At 36.9% G+C, this 18,952-nt stretch overlaps 1 protein-coding gene across 3 annotated transcripts in view; it reads left to right on the forward strand.

Annotated features, from left to right (window-relative positions):
* The window catches only part of KCNH7 (potassium voltage-gated channel subfamily H member 7), a 250,019-nt gene that overhangs the window by 173,926 nt on the left and 57,141 nt on the right, over nucleotides 1-18,952 (forward strand). For all 3 annotated transcript variants that reach the window (XM_087733494.1, XM_087733495.1, XM_087733496.1), the window contains one exon: nucleotides 1,001-1,215. In XM_087733494.1, the coding sequence (XP_087589620.1) occupies nucleotides 1,001-1,215 (215 nt within the window). The remainder of the gene's footprint in view (nucleotides 1-1,000; nucleotides 1,216-18,952) is intronic.

Raw genomic sequence — 18,952 nt, forward strand, 5'->3', positions numbered from 1 at the left:
GTTACTGACAGTAAGACCTGGGTTTTTTCTTAAATGCATAACTGGATCTAGCTCTCACTGTCTAAACATCCTTACAATCATTTTTTTCCTGTATTATTCTCAAAAGCAAATTTTCCTTACTATGAATATTTTTGGCTTCTGGACCAACTTCATGATGACAGTACAAAACAAGTATACTGATCAGCTATATTGCTTTCTTGTTGTACAAAGAACTCTGTCCAATATTGAAAAGAATAATTATAATGGATATGTACCTCATGAAGTATACAAACTCCACATTTTTTATCTATCATGATGCACTAAAGTAGTATACGATGTTTAAGTGTATATTAAATACTCCGTTAATATTCTATATATGGGTATCCCTATTGTTTTTCATATTCTATTGGTAATGACAACTGAACCGATACATTTTGTGAGTTTGTGATACTTCAAAATTAAAAGCTTTTAGGACAATGTTAGGTTAATATTTCCATTGATTAAGTATGGAGTTACTTGATGAGTCAACAGGGGTAGAGTAAGGGTCTACTCAATTTTCCGGTTTACTAAAAGGCGTTTTGAACTATCATGTAAGCGTGAGCAACAGTACAGATGTGATAACAGAGCCTTTGCTCAGTCCAGGCACTCTTATATAATCATGTGCCCTATTTCTGCTTTTATAAACAAATGAGAATATAGTCTTTATATTCAGCCAGAATTATAAGGGAGCACACCAGCATACCCAGTAACATGAAAACAGTAAGGATGGATGCAATCCATTGACTTTATAAAAAATATTGGGGTCTATATGTAAAGGAAATTTCATTTTTACATCCAATACTAAATTTGATTCTCATTAGCAATAGAGTTATTTTAAAAATGTAGGTTATTTTTACTATTAATAAGTAGTATAGTGAAAAAATAGTTTTTAACTACACTTTTAACACATCCCACTTAAACATTAATGATAACTTATTTTTCTGCATTTGTCAAGTACTAAATATGTGTTCTGATTTTTCAGGGCCTTTTAATCATATCAAGTCAAGTCTGTTGGGATCAACATCGGATTCAAATCTCAACAAATACAGTACAATCAACAAAATTCCTCAACTCACACTGAACTTTTCAGATATCAAAAGTGAAAAAAAGTCTTCATCTCCTCCTTCTTCAGAGAAAGCAATTATTGCACCTAAGGTGAAAGATCGAACGCACAATGTAACAGAGAAGGTTACCCAGGTAAAGTAATACCCATTATTTTAGTTCCTTTCCAGTTTTGTGAAGCCAATTATCAGTGTATTCAATAGATTGTTACTCTTTTCATGAATGATTTGGATATCTCCAAGACAATTTGAAGGGTTTGAGCCATTACTCACTTCACCTCCAATTCAGTTGCAGATGAGGTACTTTACAACATTAGATGACACTGCTAACAAACAAAACTTCTCAGGTTTCTATTTTTCAATGAAAAAAAGCTGTAGTATGCACCAAGTGCCCCAAATAAGTACACTAATTTCAGTGATTCCTGTCAGTCATAAACGTTAGCTTCATTCTTTTTTCTTTTTCTCAGCTTTATGAATTGCTGATTAATGCAAGGCTCAACATGATAACAAATGGTAGCTGCTTGCGCCACTGGTATAGGTATCATAGTTACAGCTTGTAATTTGTTCCAGTTCTTTGGCTTTTCATAATGCTCTTTCTTGTGGGTATCTTTTCCATATGCGTACGTCAAAAAGGCTGTCAAAATGAAATGCAGATACCTTTGGACCGGATGTATGATATATTCTGTCATACTTGGGAATGAGGCATACAATTGAAACAAGACCGAAAACAATTCAAGATAGCATATTTCTTCACTCTAAGACAGATACAGTGCCCTCTGAAGGCAACAGAAGTTTTCAGCTAAATTCAGTATCAATATTACATTTGTGTTGTAATGTCATATAGAGATTGGCAAGGACAGGCTACCAATGTGCAACATACTGAAAAAAAAAATTAAGACATGACAGTATCCCAAATAACTTTTATAGTCTTGGTAAGCAGAGGGTTCGCCCTTAAATGCCCATCCATTGACAGACTGAAAGAGGTTAAAAGTGCTTTGTATTAGAATGCAGATAGAAATTCCATAAGGAAGATCTTGCCAAGAGTAGCTTTTGACTTACTGCTGACGTGCCTTCCATAGACCAGACTGTGGCTTCTCTACATTGGTACCATGCCAGATATTTTCCGTGCTCCTACTCCCTTTGACGGATATAAAAAGGAATGTATTGTTCACCCTCCTAGAGAAACAGAGATAAAAGTTCTATCAGTTCTATCTTGAGATCAGTTAGTGCCTAAAAAGTAATTGGATTTTTATCTTTCATATATTTTGTCTTTGATAACTAACTTGAATCTGCAACCATTGTACTTTCTTCCCTGGTCAGTTGCGAAAGATTTAATCTCTTCTGGATCCATTTTGATATGGTTTAAATTATTCATAGCACTTATACATAGAAATCTTTTCACAGATAATATGGCAAAAACTCAAGTTACATTAAAAAGACTAATTTTTATAACTTATGTAAGCCTAAGTCAAGCTTGACTGTTTATTTCAAAATTCTGACTGGCTGATTAGTGCCCGAGTGCCAAGTTTTTGTGTACTAATGACACTGTTATGGGAAAAAAATAAATTAGCCAAAAAAATATGTTTATTCTCCAGACAACTTAGGTATTATGAAAAGGTTCCATAGAAATGGCTTGGATCAGCTAAAACTTCCAGCAACATTGCTGCTAACTAAATTCAAAATTAAATTTGAAATGCTCTATAAAATCTTTACACTTCACAAAAGACTTCCAATTTAATTTGACATTGGTTTATGTCCTTTTCTAGAACTATCTTAATCAATGTGCAGAGCACAATTTGTGTAGCAAACTTTGATAATATGCCATTCATCATAATTGGAAAGAATTCCCCACAGCTGTTCCTTTCTTTCCTGTTATATTCAGTTACCAATGTTTTTAGTTGCTGCTGCAGCCTAACTCTAGGATTAGGTACAGGGAGAAACTCCTAGGAGATATAAATAAATGTAGATCTACTGAATTCAGTAGTCAAAGATCTAGTTAGCTAGTTATTCATTAATTAGATTAGAAATAGACATTTAGAAGATGAAAGTGGCTAGTTTTAACCCTGTTTATGTTTCTAATCCCCAGTGATTTCAATATGTTATATAAGACTCAGCACTTTGAAGGTTCCTCTGCATGTCTGCCTGTGTCTTTAAAATCTAAATCTCTTTGTAAACCTTGTCGTAGGCCCATAGATCCATTTTGTATCTGCAGAGTAGTGGAAAAGTGGTTTTGGAAGGTTTGAGCACAGTGTTGAGAATAGAATATGGCAGAAACGTCAGATGAGATAATTAGGATATGCTCATGCTGGCACAGTCCTCTGATATGTAAATCTGTGAAACAGCATCAAAGATGTACAGAGGGCAATATGACCTATTTAATCTGTGGGACAATATCATTAAAAGAGCAAATGAGTATAAAATGGCCATGGTAAGTTAAAAGGTCACCCTTAATCAGGGTAGTGACATTCTGAAATAGTCTTCTAATAAAAGAAGTTAGAGCAGCAATTCCGAATGTCTTTAGACAGAGCCTGAGAAATGTAGTGAAGGGATAGATGACACGATGTGCTTTTCTGGGATTGCAGGACTTGGTGACATAGAAGGCCACTTCCAGTCACATATGGCACCATTCAAACATCCATCCATCTCTCTCTTTGTACTCCTCATTGTGTATCTCCCCCCTTTCCTTTCCTCAGCTTTGCTGAGAAATTTGGTCCTGCTGCTATAACCTGACATTTCCACTACTGTGACTCCTCTCACTGTGCAACTCAAAATGTAGAGACATGGACTCTGGTATGCACGACACTAAGGTATCAGTGAGCCTCACAGTTGGATCACTGCACTCTGGATTCTCTCTCATACATCAGTAATATCAAACCGAGTATCAGCATCACAGGATGCAAGAACAAGTTCTTTCCAGAGATAACAGCTCTGTGACTTCTATCATATCCACAAGCTGGAGAAGTAATTCAGGTAGTGAAGACAGTGAAAAAGGAGGGGATGGCACATCGCTACCTTCACAAGGTAGAGGAAGAATAATGAATAAAATAAAGAGTCATGGCCATTGGTTTAGAGGAAGTGATACACTTTCAGAAAGCATTTAAAGAGGAGTGAGATGCTTTAGCAGTTAGATTTTAGTGGAATAACTTAGGAGCAGATGGGAGAAAAAAGTCTAGAAAATAATTTCAGAAGGAACAGAAGATGTTGGGGGACAGTGGTTGATACTTTGAGTAAAAAATATGAACTTTGAAATGCAGGTGGAGAAAATGACATTTCACTTCAGAATTTAATTAATAAATAAATAAATAAAATCCTCAGCATCTTACCTTTTAAGTAATACAAATAAATTTATATCTTCAAAAAGAGATAGGTTATAAATTCTACTGCAAAGACCCTTAAAATATTGTCTTACCACTTAACAGGAGTGTTCAGGACATTATGTAGAGATGAACATTGCCTTAAGATATAGCTTGCAGTGAAGTGCTGCACATGCGATGGTCCTGAATACGTAGATACTCCAATCTATTGGCCTTTCACCTGGGTCTTCACTGACTAAAACTCTTTGTGTAATGCAGAGTAGCATAACATCTTCTGGATGCCTGTTTCTGCATAACATTGACTTCTACTGAGAGGAATAGCCCAGTAGTAGCTGCTAGATAGCCCTTATTGAAAAATTGTCATTGTCATATCCCAATGTAGATATTTGTCACTAAAATTAAATTTACATTTCCATTCCACTTTACTAAGAGTTTGTTGGGTTTTGGTTTGGTTTTTTTATTTTAATCTTTCACATTATAATTTCCAGAGGTGCTAAGGTAGACTCTCTTCTAGAAGAGTCTCAACTTACTTTTTTTCATTATTCATTTTTTTTGACATTCTGCGCAGGGGGACAGTCCAATTTCTACACTCTTTTGCACTGACATGTTCAGTTGGGGTCCTGACACTGATTGTTAGAAAGACAAAAGTCTTCCCAGAGGCACAAAAAGTAGACTTTTATTAAGGAAAGCAGTGGGGCAAAAATTTGACATCTGTCCCTTAACATTTTTGATGAATTCAAAAAGGGGACTTCTGGCCTTAAAATTGCAGTGTGTAGAGGCACAACAGTAAGTGATTTTATCTTTTGTTTAAATATTGATTTATTTTAAATCTTCTTACACATCCAGTTCCCACTGATGGATGGCTCCCAAGGTGTGAACGCTGTTGTGAACAGACTCAGAGCAGTATGAAGATTAGAATAGTCAGTACCTATGCTTATTTTCAAAGACAGAATTCCTGAATACCCATAGATTAACACTGACAACAAAGAATGGCTCGCCCAGTTAATAAACTTCTAAATTATTGACCTCTTTATTGTGTTGTTTAAGAAAAACTGTTTTGTGGCTCCTGATCATTAATGTTCAGAGATTACTGATCCTCTTGAAATTCATCAGTCTGTTGAGATAGAGCATGTGGATGAAAGACCCAGTATCTACCTGTTGTTTATGATTTGTCTCAATAACTGATTTACAGGAAGGTAGAACTTTATGATCTTCAAACTATTTGTAAATAATACTTTTCAAAACAGTTTCATCATCTACCCACCTGTAGGAAATATATATATCCAAACTGGTTATATGGCTGATCAAATCACAGAATCATAGAATCATAGAATACCAGGTTGGAAGGGACCTCAAGGATCATCTGGTCCAGCCTTTCCTGGCAAAAACACGGTCTAGATGAGATGGCCCAACACCCTGTCCAGCCAAATCTTAAAAGTGTCCAGTGTTGGAGAATCCAGCACTTCCCTGGGGAGATTATTGGCTGATTGCTCTCAGTGTGAAAAATTTTCCTCTTGTGTCCAATCGGAATCTCCCCAAGAGTAACTTGTACCCATTACCCCTGGTCTTTTCCATGTGACTCCTTGTAAAAAGGGAGTCCCCATCTTCTTTGTAGCCACCCTTTAAATACTAGAACATGGTGATAAGGTCTCCCCTAAGCCTTCTTTTCTTAAAGCTGAACAAACCCAGTTCTCTCAGCCTTTCCTCATATGGCAGGCTTCCCAGTCCTTTGATCATCTTTGTGGCCCTTCTCTGGACCCTCTGTGGCCTGTCCACATCTTCTTTGTATAGCGTAGACCAAAACTGAACACAGTATTCCAGGTGTGACCTGACAAGCACTGAGTGAAGTGGGATAATGACTTCTTTACCTCTGCTGGTGATGCCCTTGTTGATGCAACCCAGGATCCTGTTGGCTTTCTTTGCCACAGCAGCACGCTGTTCACTCATATTGAGCTTGTTGCCCACCAGGATCCCATGTCCCTTTCCACAGAGCTGCTCCCCAACCAGGTAGATTCCAGCCTGTGCTGCACTCCTGGTTTATGTTTTCCTAGGTGCAAGACCTTACATTTGTCTTTGTTGAACTTCATAAGGCTCTCGTTAGCCCACTCTTTCAGCTTATCCAGGTCTTCCTGCAGGGTGGCTCTCCCTTCTGAAGTGTCCACTTCCCCACTCAGTTTGGTGTCATTGGCAAACTTCATCAGGGTACACCTGATCCCATCATCCAGATAACTTATGAAGATATTAAACAGCATTGAGCCCAATATTGATCCCTGGGGGACCCCACTTGTGACAGGTTGCCAGTTTGAAAAGGAGCTATTTACCACCACCCTCTGCATGCGGCCTGTCAGCCAGTTCCCCACCCACTACATAGACCACTTGTCTAGACCGTAATGCATCAGTTTCTCTAGGAGGAGGCTGTGGGAAACCATATCAAAAGCCTTGGAGAATTCCAGGTGGACGATGTCCACCGCTCACCCCACATCAACTGAGCAGGTTGCTTTGTCATAGAAGGCAATCAGGTTCGTTAAGCACAATTTGCCCTTGGTGAATCCATGCTGGCTTTTCCCAATCATGTGCTTCATTTACTTGTGATAGCCCCCAGGAGGATATGTTCCATAACTTTCCCAGGGACTGAAGTAAGACTCATGAGCCTATAATTTCCTGAATCCTCCTTTAAGCCATTCTTGTAGATGGGGGTGACATTAGTCTTCTTCCAGTCTTCTGGGATATTCCCCAATCTCCACAACTTGTCAAATATTATGGAGAGCAGCCTTGCAACAATGTCAGCCAGCTCTCTTAATACCCTCGGGTGGGTATTGTCAGGGCTCATCAATTAGTAGGGGTCAAGCTCCTGTAATAGCTCACATACCAACTCTTCCTTCACTGATGGTGGGTCTGTGTTTGCATCTACCTGGATTTTTGTTCCCAAGACCTGGGTCCCAACAGTGCTGATAAAGACAGAGGTGAAGCAGGTGTTGAGAACCTCTGCCTTTTCAGTGTTGGTGATGAATTCACCTCTCCTGTTTAACAGCGGGCCAATATTTTCCTTCTGTTTCTGCTTGTTGTTTACTTACCTGAAGAACCCTTTCTTACAGTTTTTGACATCTATGGCCAATTTCAATTTGAGCTGGGTTTTTGCTTTTCTAACTGCACCTCTGCATGCCCTGGCAATGCCCTTGTAGTTCTCAACAGGTATTCGTCTGCTTTTCCATCTCTGGTACGTTTCTCTTTTGGTTTTGAGCAGAAAAATGATAAAATATAAATAAAATAATATAAAATATAAATAAAATTATATAAAATAAAAATTATAAATACATACCTTGTCAGGCTACACGGTTGTTTGGAAGATTGTAATTTGATTTGCAGACACCCACAGCTCTTCTGAAAGTGGAGCTCTCAGTGAAGGGGGGGGTCACATATGAAGTGATAGTAGTTTCACTGCATGTTTTTGTAATCTGGCCAGACTCTGTTCTGTCAGCCCCAAAAGATTAAGAAATAAGTAACAATATCCCCCAAGGCCAGTCTCAGCTGTTGATATAAAAAGAACTACTATGTGATCATGACTTCAAACTGACCTTCAGGTATGCAGGCTAAAAGAAGACTAGCAGCATCTAGGACAGAGAGGGGCAATATAAGAACTAAAAATAAACCGAATTATTAGGCTATACATTTTCGATACTCTGATTCAGCTGACACACTGCACTGTTTACAACATCATGCAATAACTCACACACAAACAACATTTCAAGGCTGTTCATTTTGGAACACGAGTTGACATAAGGCAGAAAATTCTGAATTAAGGGGAAACAATTTTGATATGTCTTCCAATTACACAGCAAGACATACATATAATAATGAAATTCGGGCTAAGCAGAGCCAACATTCCCTACTTACTGTATGGAAACTTTAAATTATTGGTTTCTCCTGAAGTGAGAATCTTCTTTTTTCTATTATTCGCTATTGCTGTTCTCAATGATCAATTGACATAGCCTATACAGGAATTATTCCCTTTGTTTACAATCATACTTAGCACCCTCATGCAATAAAATTTCATTGTTTATTGTCATTATATAATTAGGCTTCATAATTACTATAGGTGTAATTATAGAAATAGTATAAATGTGTGTAATTTCATTATCATTTAGAAGGTGTGACACACCTGTGTGTGAAAAGAAGAAAAGTAGACATCATGGTGATGGCAAAACCAATAAAAATACTTCGGTCTCAGAGTAGTTATTTATACCTCTGCAAAGATGTCACCAAAACTGGAGAGTGGGCTCTTTTGCACCAGAGCAAGCAGCTATACAAAGTGCATGGAAGCAGAAAATAAAGCTCACTGTTTTGATCAATTTCAGAAGAAATCAGCATTTTCATTGGAATTACTTGTTATTGCACCAAGTAATAAAATGGCCATTATAGTTATAGATCCACAGAAATTGTGAAAGATACAATATTCCTTGATGGTGATTGCGTCCAATAGAGCCTCTTCTCTTTGTGACAGCTGAATAAGCTAAGGCATCTGAACTGCTGCAGTGTTTTGAGAAGATTTCACAACATATGGTAGAAATGGAGCAGTCAGAAAGCCCAGCTGCTTCGAAGCATGTAACCTGGATGCATCCTTAATTAGTCCATGTCCTTCCCCCAGGATCTACTTTTCTGAGAAAGGGATTGCCTGATTTTGCTGAGTTGAGAAAAAGTATCCAGTATCTTCTGTGAATTACGATTTCGAGTAATCAATGTTTTGTGTGATCTCTTTGTTGTTACTGCCTTAAACCAAATACTCAGTGATCTGTTCTGTGATGATAACATGGAATGGAGCATATGATTTTTTTAATACTAGATTGTTTTCCAAAGCAACGTTCTTCTTTTGATGCTAATATGTGGGGGAAAATAGGCAGACACAGGCTTTCAGACTGCATTGTAGTTTGTTCTGAAAATAATGAATTTGATTAATATGTTGAGAGTCTAAGAACTAATGCACTACAAAGCAAGTAAAACTGATGAAAACCAAGGTGTAGGCAGCACTTAGGCAAACCTCATTTCTCTAGACTAGAGCTCTAAATCCCCAAACTCCCACTTCATGGTGGATTGACCTTGGAAGTTTCTAAACTTGGTAGGTTGCTCAGTTAAAACCAACAATTTTGACACCCACCAGAACTGTCCCACCATGAACTGCAAGAAGTCAAGCCCTTGCTTAGCCCCTATCAAGACCCACTGAGATCCAGAGAACTGGCAGAGTCCTCTGAGTCCTCCACTTGGCATGCACAGCCTGAAATAATACCTTTCACACATGCAGTTAGAGCTGCCTTAAAACAGACATGAAAGGAGTCACAGTCTCTCTTTTATGTAACCTTAGAACCATACAAAAATGTAGTGTGGAAGAGACCTCTAGAGGCCATCTAGCCCAACCTCCTACTCAAAACAGCATAACCAAAGTTAGATCTGAGTCGGGTGGTTGCCATGTTAACTCAGGAAACAGTTTCTATGTTTAAGTCAGCATAAGCATATATTTTCCCGGAGAAAATCACCCGGCGATAGACAACAATAGCAGCTGGTATGCGGAAAGAGGGAGGGAAGAGGGCAGAAAGCTGTGGATCTCATGGGCCAGAAGGAGTTGGCGTTTTGCAAGGAACATTGCTGGTGTAGCTAACATTTAGGGTACTCACTCAGAAACAGGCAGTCCTGGGTTGTAGTCCCAGAGTATTTTGCCTGTTACTTATCTTACGTAAATGACCATCTGTCAAAAAATCCACAGAAATAACCCTGGGCACTCAGGACTCCCTCCCTCCCTGTTTGAGTGCCCCTACCCTCAAACAGTCTGGATTCTGAACTCTGTTCTAGTGCCAGACACCTCACATATATGCGCTGCAGTACCAAGATTGGATCTAGCCACAAAATGCTATAACCTGGCCAGGCAATATTTAGCATTTACCTGGAATTACATATTCACCCCTATTAAGAGTCATTTTCATCAGACAAAAAATGCAGGTATGTTCAGCTAACAATTTGATCTTAATTTCTTGCAAGTAACGAGTTTCCCTTTTAGTGTAATACTAGCTAATACACAATGCGAAAAACTGGTGGGTTATTTGAAAGATTAACCCCTTCAAGGAAATAGTTACGTTCCCACACATCACTAATGAGATACATTGATGAATAAACTAAATGTGAGAACAAAAGTTCCTGCAGTTTGCAGCTAGTAAGGTGATGATATAACTGGTGCTAATTATAAAGCAGTTATCTTCTACTACTGATTAGAAACCAGGTGTCCTTAAGCATATAAAGGAGAAACAGCAGCAAGTCTATTATTCTTTTGGCTTGGGCGGGGGGTAGGAGAGAAGCATGTGGATTGGTTGGTTTTAAAGTATTGACAGCTGAGGAAAATATTTTCTGGTTAGGGTTTGTTAGGGTTTGGGATTTTTTTCACAGGATTGGAAACAGTAGGAAAAAGCAAAGGCCATTAAGCCCAGTCAGCACAATATGTTGTTTGATGAATTCTGAATGCCCTCAAAATTAATAAGCCAAATGAGAAGGTCATTCTTCCCATCTATTATCTGTCATGTGTTAGAACTTGGATAATGCTTTCGGCTTGTAACTGGTGATAGGATCAATAGAGAAGTGCATACCCAGAATAGTTCAGAGATAGTGCTTTTCAAAAAAAGAAAAAAAAAAAGGAGGAACACTCCTTAAATTACATTGAAATATCAATAAAATCACAGTAAGGGAAAAATCAGAAACCAGCTGTATGAATCAAAAATCAAAAGGTCATTGAATCCCAAATATTATGTTTATGAAATAGTATGCTAATCAGTGTGGTAACATGTAGTTGCAAAGGATTTATTGAGCTTTATGGGTGGTATAGCATATAGCTATATAGCTCATTAGCATAGTTCAACAAAAATCTATAGAAAATATTTACTAAAAGTGGCTAGTTTAGGCCATCTAGAATGTAGACATATACTATAAAATTCAAATCTATCTGAAATAAAGCACCTAAATTGCATGAATATTTAGTTGATATTCATAGTACATAGACAACTCAAGGAGTTTCTTCTTCCTGATATCAGGGTGGCCTTGTATTAGATTTATCTTAGATAAGTCTGTTTTCCTATGACAGTTGAATAAATCTTTTATTGTAGCACATGGTGGAATTGTCTTTAAGGTACTTTAGGTGTATTTTCAAGCATAATTTTTTTATTCAAAGAATTGCCAATTTTACATTAAGGCAGCATCTTTTTAAATATGAAAATTGCAGTAACTACTGTTCATTTAATATCTTGGAAGCTGGCATGAGAAGGTATGTTCAGCTCCAGACAGCCTGTTCAGAATACTACTACTGATAAATGAGAAACATTTATTAAATGGGAAGAAAAGTTCTTCATTTCACAGCTTTGCATTTTTTTCTAATCTAAGAATCCATCTTCTTTGAAAATGTTCCACTTTCTAAATGAATTCTATTAATTATGAAGAAACCTACTCTCTTTTGAAACAAAAGAAGAGCTGTATGGTATGGTCTCACATCTGTACCAATCTGTTCTGTTCAGAGAAGTTTAGTTTCACTGGGTTTGTAGGTGTGTTAACAATGGAAGACTATAATCAAAGGAGAGTAACACCTTTTGCTGCAGCTTAGTCTCTAATGATGTTAGTTGCTGGGTTTGGAAGTGAGCAAGAAATCAGTGCCTGCAGCTCATGGTCATCCTGTAGAAATTGTGAGAGGCCAGCTAATTTATTTTGATGAATTTTGTTAGGATAGCATGCAGACTGTAGCCTCCCTCCAGATTTTCAAATAGAGCTTGAAAAATAAATTTTGTTTAGGATAGTAATTTCCAGATACAATATGCTGTCTATTTTCTCTCTTCTTTACACTTACAATATCAAGTAAGCTAAGGAAACTGCAATAGTGAATGACCCATTCTGCAGTTTACACAGTGTGATAAATTAGTCAATATGTCTAGAAAACAAAGAACATTAAGAACATTTAAGCTTACAGTCAGGCTTCTATCCTAAGCATTTTTCCACTGGATTGAGCTCTTGATGCCTGCAATCATACCTGTGATCAGCCATAGTACCGAAAAGATTTCCATATCTCCCTGGTTAAATCCATAAATAAAAGGTTCTGTTCTCTCCTGAACATGAGCTTCATTTAGCATAACACAGGCAAGGTAGAGCTTCTCAAGGAGTTATTTTTGGCTCACTGATGCTGTGCTATCACAACATTTTTTTAGAGTACCAGAATAGCTAATGAAGAATCATCATGAAAGTCCTACCATGTTTTGCCACAATTCCCCCAAACAAAAATATGTTTTTACGTCAGAAAAACAGAAAAATGTCTAATGTAAGATCCAGCTACTAACTGAGGAAAGGCAAGTTAGTTTGTCTGCTCAGTTCTCCATGGTCACGACTCCACCCTGTTTCTCTGCCTAACCAGTATGAATTGAATCGATAGCTCTAGAAATCTGGGTCGTGCTTTTATAGGTTGGTTTTGCTAGTGAAATGTGATTTGTATCACCACATTGTGTGTACATGTGTATGCAATCTATTCCATCTCCCCTTGCCAAATGGCTTTTTGGTTGGAACGTTATCGACTGAATTTGGTAGAAGGTTGAGTAATGCACTAAACTTTCCTACAAGTGGTGTGAAGAAAGGAACCTGAGCAGAACACTAAGACTAAATGTCTCCTTTAAGTGAACCAGGTTGGCATATGCTCATTAGGCATAAACACTGGAGAGCCACAGGGGAGACGGACATTTCTAAATGAAGCTTTTCCCCAGCTACCAGAGCAGTTTCAATTGCAGTTCACACCTTTTTATACACTAAAGGGTCTAATTACAAAATGCAAATTTTCTAGAAACTAAAGTTTGCTTATTTTGCTGATTATGGAAAAAATATTTACTATGAAACTGAAGGTTAAACTTCAATATGAATGTATGCATAAAGATCTTTTCTCCATTTCTCCTTTACTCCTGACAGTTACATCAGTAAGTACTGTAATCATAGAACCAAACTATGGCTGTGGCTGCTTCATTTTCACTCCATCCAGTTCAGATATTCTTACAGCTTTTACATGCTTCTTTGGCTGCATCAAAATGTTTGACAGCTAGGAAACCAGTCTAAATGGATAATAATGAAAGATATATTTTTCATAAATATTGTGAGGAAGACGAGATAACATCAACAAGCACAAAATCTACTTTGTTTTGTTGTCATGCCATGAACAAATGATAGAATATATCTTTTAGGTGGCTAAAAGCCACAGCAATAATTTAAGCCCTTATTACAAATGTGACCCTTGGTGTTTTGTTGTCAGACATATAAATGCTTGTTAACAGCTTAGTGTTGCCAGAAGAGCAACAAATAACTCACAAACTCTTTAGCATTTTGAAGGATAGCATTTTCTGTCTTCTGAAATAACACCTTGTAGTGAATTTTAAAGAACAGGATTACACAACTTTTAAAACATATTCTGGCATTAACATTTGCTAAAAATATTCAGTTGTTAATATCTCCTTCTTTGATAATCTGCATATCACTAATTTAAGATTTAAAGTTCAGTAAAGCACACTCAATATATCTCTATGCTTCTAAGTGTTGCTCTGATGATGCATTACCCACTAATATGAAAGTAATTACATACTGACTGGCAGAAAGAGGCTCCTGAGGTTTAAGATCTACAAGCCATTTCTTAATTTTTTCATGGAAGATAATGGATGGAAAATGAACTATAAAAATACTTCCTCTTTTTTGATATCTATCTTCATGAGAAAATAAAGGATAGGTTAGAGATAGTGAGTTTTCTAAATTATTAAATATATTCAAGTTTGGTGAAGCAATTTTGTTTGATAGTAACATCCACAGAAATATTATTTTCATGAAGCCTGCACAATTTTACCAAACAAACATGAGAAGAAGTCTGTTCTACTGCTTTAATCTCATGGCATACATAACTTTTCTTGACAATTTGAAGATTTTGCGTTACTGTTTATTTAAGTATCTTTAGCTGAATAAGTTTGCCTAATTATTTGATAGTCTTATGAAAATGTGGCGCTTCATAAACTCAGTCCTGTAAGGCACTCAGCACCCCCAGGAAGTCCCAGTGCTCTTAAATCCGAGTCGGATTTGAAAGTTTTCATCACCACCGAGGAAGGATGTTACCCTATCAAATGGAGACTAATTGGGTGACGTTTCTTGAGGAATCTTTGTAAATCTTTAAGACCAAGAATAGTCTTGTAATTCTCTTCACATGGAAGGTCAAATTACTTGATAATAAGGCCTGCCTCTTTGCTTTGTATTGCAGTATTGGTTGGGTTCTCTGATGTACTATTACATTTCTGGAGATGTCAGTGTTCATGGATATCATTACATTTATATAATGCAAGCACTAGTGAAAGCCCCGTAATTGTTCAGTACAGCTGCTATAATTTCAAGGCATCAACCCAATCACTGTATGCAGCTGAGTCATGTTAGTGATGGATACACATACTGTGTGGGTGTGGGTTTCACCCATGGGATCAGATCTTAAATTTGTTCTCTGTTTCATCATGTTTTAGATGACATGATGTAAAATATTATTATTGCTTATCTAAACACCACGTTCATGAGTATCATGAAGTGCATTTTAATGACAGCCCTAAACAGAAAATACGGAGAGCAAAGAAGAAAGATATACAGAGAGGTAATTTTTAATTCTAAAAGTACTAAAATACAAATTTATGACACACAGAAAGAAACATCAAGTAAAAGTTTTTCTGCTGTTCAGGCTGATCCTTAGATACCTACCCCCTTTTACAACTATACACTCTAATTCATATATTTTATCATTTTTTAAAAGCGTCTTCTAAAAGACCTTCCATTTCCAACTCAAATGCCACTTGCTATCACAGTGCCATTAGAATCATAGAATCATAGAATCATAGAATCATTAAGGTTGGAAAATACTTCTGAGATCATCGAGTCCAACCATTAACCTAACTTCCAGGTCCACCTCTAAACCATGTCCCTAAGCACCACATCCACACATTTTTTGAACACTTCCAGGGACTGTGATTGCACCACTTCCCTGGGCAGTGTGTTCCAATGCCTAATCACTCTCTCCATGAAGAATTTTTTGCTAATATCTTATCTAAATCTTCCCTGGCACAACCTGAGTCCATTTCTTCTCATCCTGTTGCTTGCTACCTGGGAGAAGAGACTGACCCCCACCTCGCCACAACCTCCTTTCAGGTAGTTGTAGAGAGCAATAAGGTCTCCCCTCAGCCTCCTCTTCTCCAAGCTACACAACCCCAGCTTCCTCAGCCGGTCCTCATAAGACTTGTGCTCTAGAGCCTTCACTGGCTTCGTTGCCCTTCTTTGGACAGTCCCCAGCACCTCAATGTCCTTCTTGTAGTGAAGGGCTTCAATTAACATTGAAGCTACAGAAGACAAAAGTTAAAACTTCAGCCAACAGGGACAGCAAAGAGCCATGTAAAACCCTGTTGGCAGCATATTACTTTCTCAGAGTTGCTTCCCACAAGCCTTCCCAGCAAAGGCTGGAAAACAGCATTTCTCTCCTCTCTTGGAGGAAACAAGCAATTTGAAACAGGTATTTTGAGGTAGGCTTGAGATGACAGTCTTTCCATCTGAAAAGGCTTGCAGCTTCAGCTACACAAATTGTACACATTACAGTGCAGGAGATTAAAGAGGAAGCAGAGCACCAGAAACCATGCATGCAGGCAGCAAAATATTCACCTGTACCAGTGAATCCATATCAAAAACCTCAAAGATGGAGATGTAACTAAACTACATAAGGCAGAGAGAGAACAATTCAACTGACATAACTTGAACAATCACAGCAGCAGTGTTACACTAATAGGTGCACAAGACCTTTTTAAATGAATATTCATCTCTATTTCTTGTGATTTTCAAATATCAAATTAGTGATTTTTATGGCAATATATTAAGAGGTTATGTCTAAGTCTCAGTTAGAATTCTTCTTAAATTTTAACACCACCAAACAGCCTTAACATTCAACTTCATTGAAATTTTTTGGACATTTATTATAAAAGTTACTTAACACTAGACCAAATAGATTCCACATACCACTTAAAACTTCCCCATTTTTTTCTTCTTTTGCACTATCTCATTGCCTACCAAGTTGCAGTTTCTCCAGAATATTAATTTACTGAATATCCAAAAACCTTTCCAGTGTTTCTGCATTTCAGTTAGGTTCAGAATGCCACAAAGCCTGTATTTGACTAACCCAAAAAAGCTTTATTTAGTGGCAGATTGACTTCTGGAACAAAAATAATTCAAATACACTTAGATAAGCTTTGAGTTTTTCAGGTTCAGTCATTAATAACAAAAGTGCTGTTTCAATGCCTACCTAAAATTACACTTGGAGAATATGTGGGCATAGTCCAAAAAAAAAAAAAAAAAAATCTATTGTGCTATTTCTGACCCCGCAAAGAAAGAAATATTGAGTCCATTGTTTAAACAAGAAAGGTTTATATCCTCTTGTATCTGAAGTCCCAAATGGGAAACATATAGGACAGGCAAGGACAAGTCATATTTTCACACAGCAGCAGATTTTCTTTAACAAAAGCTTAAGTTAAAAAATATGGAGGCCATTAAAACACTGTGTTATAAGACCTCATGGATATACATCAAACTGTCTGATAGAGAAAGTTAAGTATCAGCATTATATACAAATTGTCATACTACATAATTTTAAAGCATTAATACAAACAGAAGAGTAAAACAAGAAGACAAGTATTACCATTCCCCACCATTAGTATTTCTTAGTTAAGATGTTCTTTAATAGGTATCCTTTGAAAAACATGTAAAAATATCTTTTACGCATAAAAATGCCTTTTGATGCCGATGTGTGAAAACAGCATATAATGTTGTATTTGGAGGGCGCATTAAATCAAAAGCTCTTCAGCTTTCTTTCAGTACTGGTGTAATCTTGTTAGTTGTTCACGTCAGCATTAAGGAAGACAATCACCAAGATGAGTGAAATATGAAAGACCATTATAGTCTTCTGAGGAATTAGGCAATGCGTACCATCAGGGAGCAAATGTTGATTTAATTTCCATTTGTTCAGTAATACTTGTGTAATATTTATTTTTAGGTCTTTTTAGATTCAGAGATCGCTTTAGGAAGTCCAGTCTGTAGAGGTCTAACGGTAATGGTATGAATAGAGAAGAAAAGGGAAGAGATATCCTTGCTAGTTATAGCTTGGTAGCTTCAGTAGAACTAATACACAGCAGAAAAGAGAGCCAGGAGAGGTTATATCAAGAGAAGAGAGTTCCACAAATCTAATAAAATCTCCAGTGCAAAATCATATCCTCTTTTAAAGCTGAAGTAATACTGCTTCGTTTTTTGAACTGCACTATCATTCGGATTTAAGGTCTATGGTCATGATAAAAAGGGTTAATTATTATAGGAATATGGCTTTAGCTTCTGTTTCTGCTTCACATTTCTTATTTTTTATGTTTTCCCAGTTTTTCCTGTTCAATACTGTTATTGGCCTTGTTAATAAAGATCTGAAAATGAGTTCAAAACTACCTGTTAAAAGGAAGAGATTGTTCTCGAGATCTAAGGGGTTTTGGATAATATTGGCAGTCTTGATTCTGCACCATGAGCTGCATCAGAGAGCAAACAGGAATAGTAACTTAGCTTTACTCGAACTTAGGAGATGCTACCTTCCTTGATTTCCTAGTCATCAACAATAAACTTGTGCAGAGTTAAAAATGCTGCTGGAAAAAATCTTTAATCCAAATACCTTTTCATTTTTTTGTGAAATTACTTAGAGATCATTGAGATTAACCTAACCAAATAATCTATGGAAGCCTCCTATAAAAATGAGAAGTGTATGAATGTTCTCATGTCACCTCTTGCCTATGTTCTTTGAGAAAATAGAACATGCTTTACATTTCATTAGTGTAGTCACCTTCGACTGTTACACTCAGATATTGAGTACGGATGATTTTGGCTTTCTGACTCGACTTTGAAATGTATTTGGATTAGAAGATCTGAAAAGTCCAAAGTTCTTCTGAATTCCTTTCCTTGTTTTTGACTGGTTTCAATAATGTCTATAATAGAATTATCCTGGTTCCATTATCATCTTGTTTACATTGTCATGTAAATTTCATATCTTGGCTGCTGAATACACTTTATACGATGAGAAATTTTAAAGTTTCTGCAATCTCTACTCATAATAAAGATATTCAAGTCTCTCAGCATACAAGGAGCTGACATGTTGCTAGATTTGCTACAGCTTCCCTGACTTAAAGATTCAGGAGTGATCATCCATTCACCTGTCAGGGCTGTGCGCCTAATGTTGGACTGAGCCCAGGAAGATATTGGCAAAATAATATTTTTTCACAGCATATAGTATTTCATAGAAATAAATCATTTTAACATTGTATTTCAATTTCCATAGTTTTACACAAGATGTTTTATGGGTGAGATAAATGTTTATTTTAAAGTCCTCAAGTAATTTGGGACTATATTTGTAGTTTGAGCTTTATTAAATGTTTATGAAATTCTCTTAACATGAAAGGTGCTATACAAGAGCTAATG

The sequence above is a fragment of the Nipponia nippon genome, unplaced genomic scaffold, assembly GCF_047370975.1.
Source record: "Nipponia nippon isolate SJK-2023a ecotype South Korea unplaced genomic scaffold, ASM4737097v1 scaffold_5, whole genome shotgun sequence".
Taxonomy (NCBI): Eukaryota; Metazoa; Chordata; class Aves; order Pelecaniformes; family Threskiornithidae; genus Nipponia; species Nipponia nippon.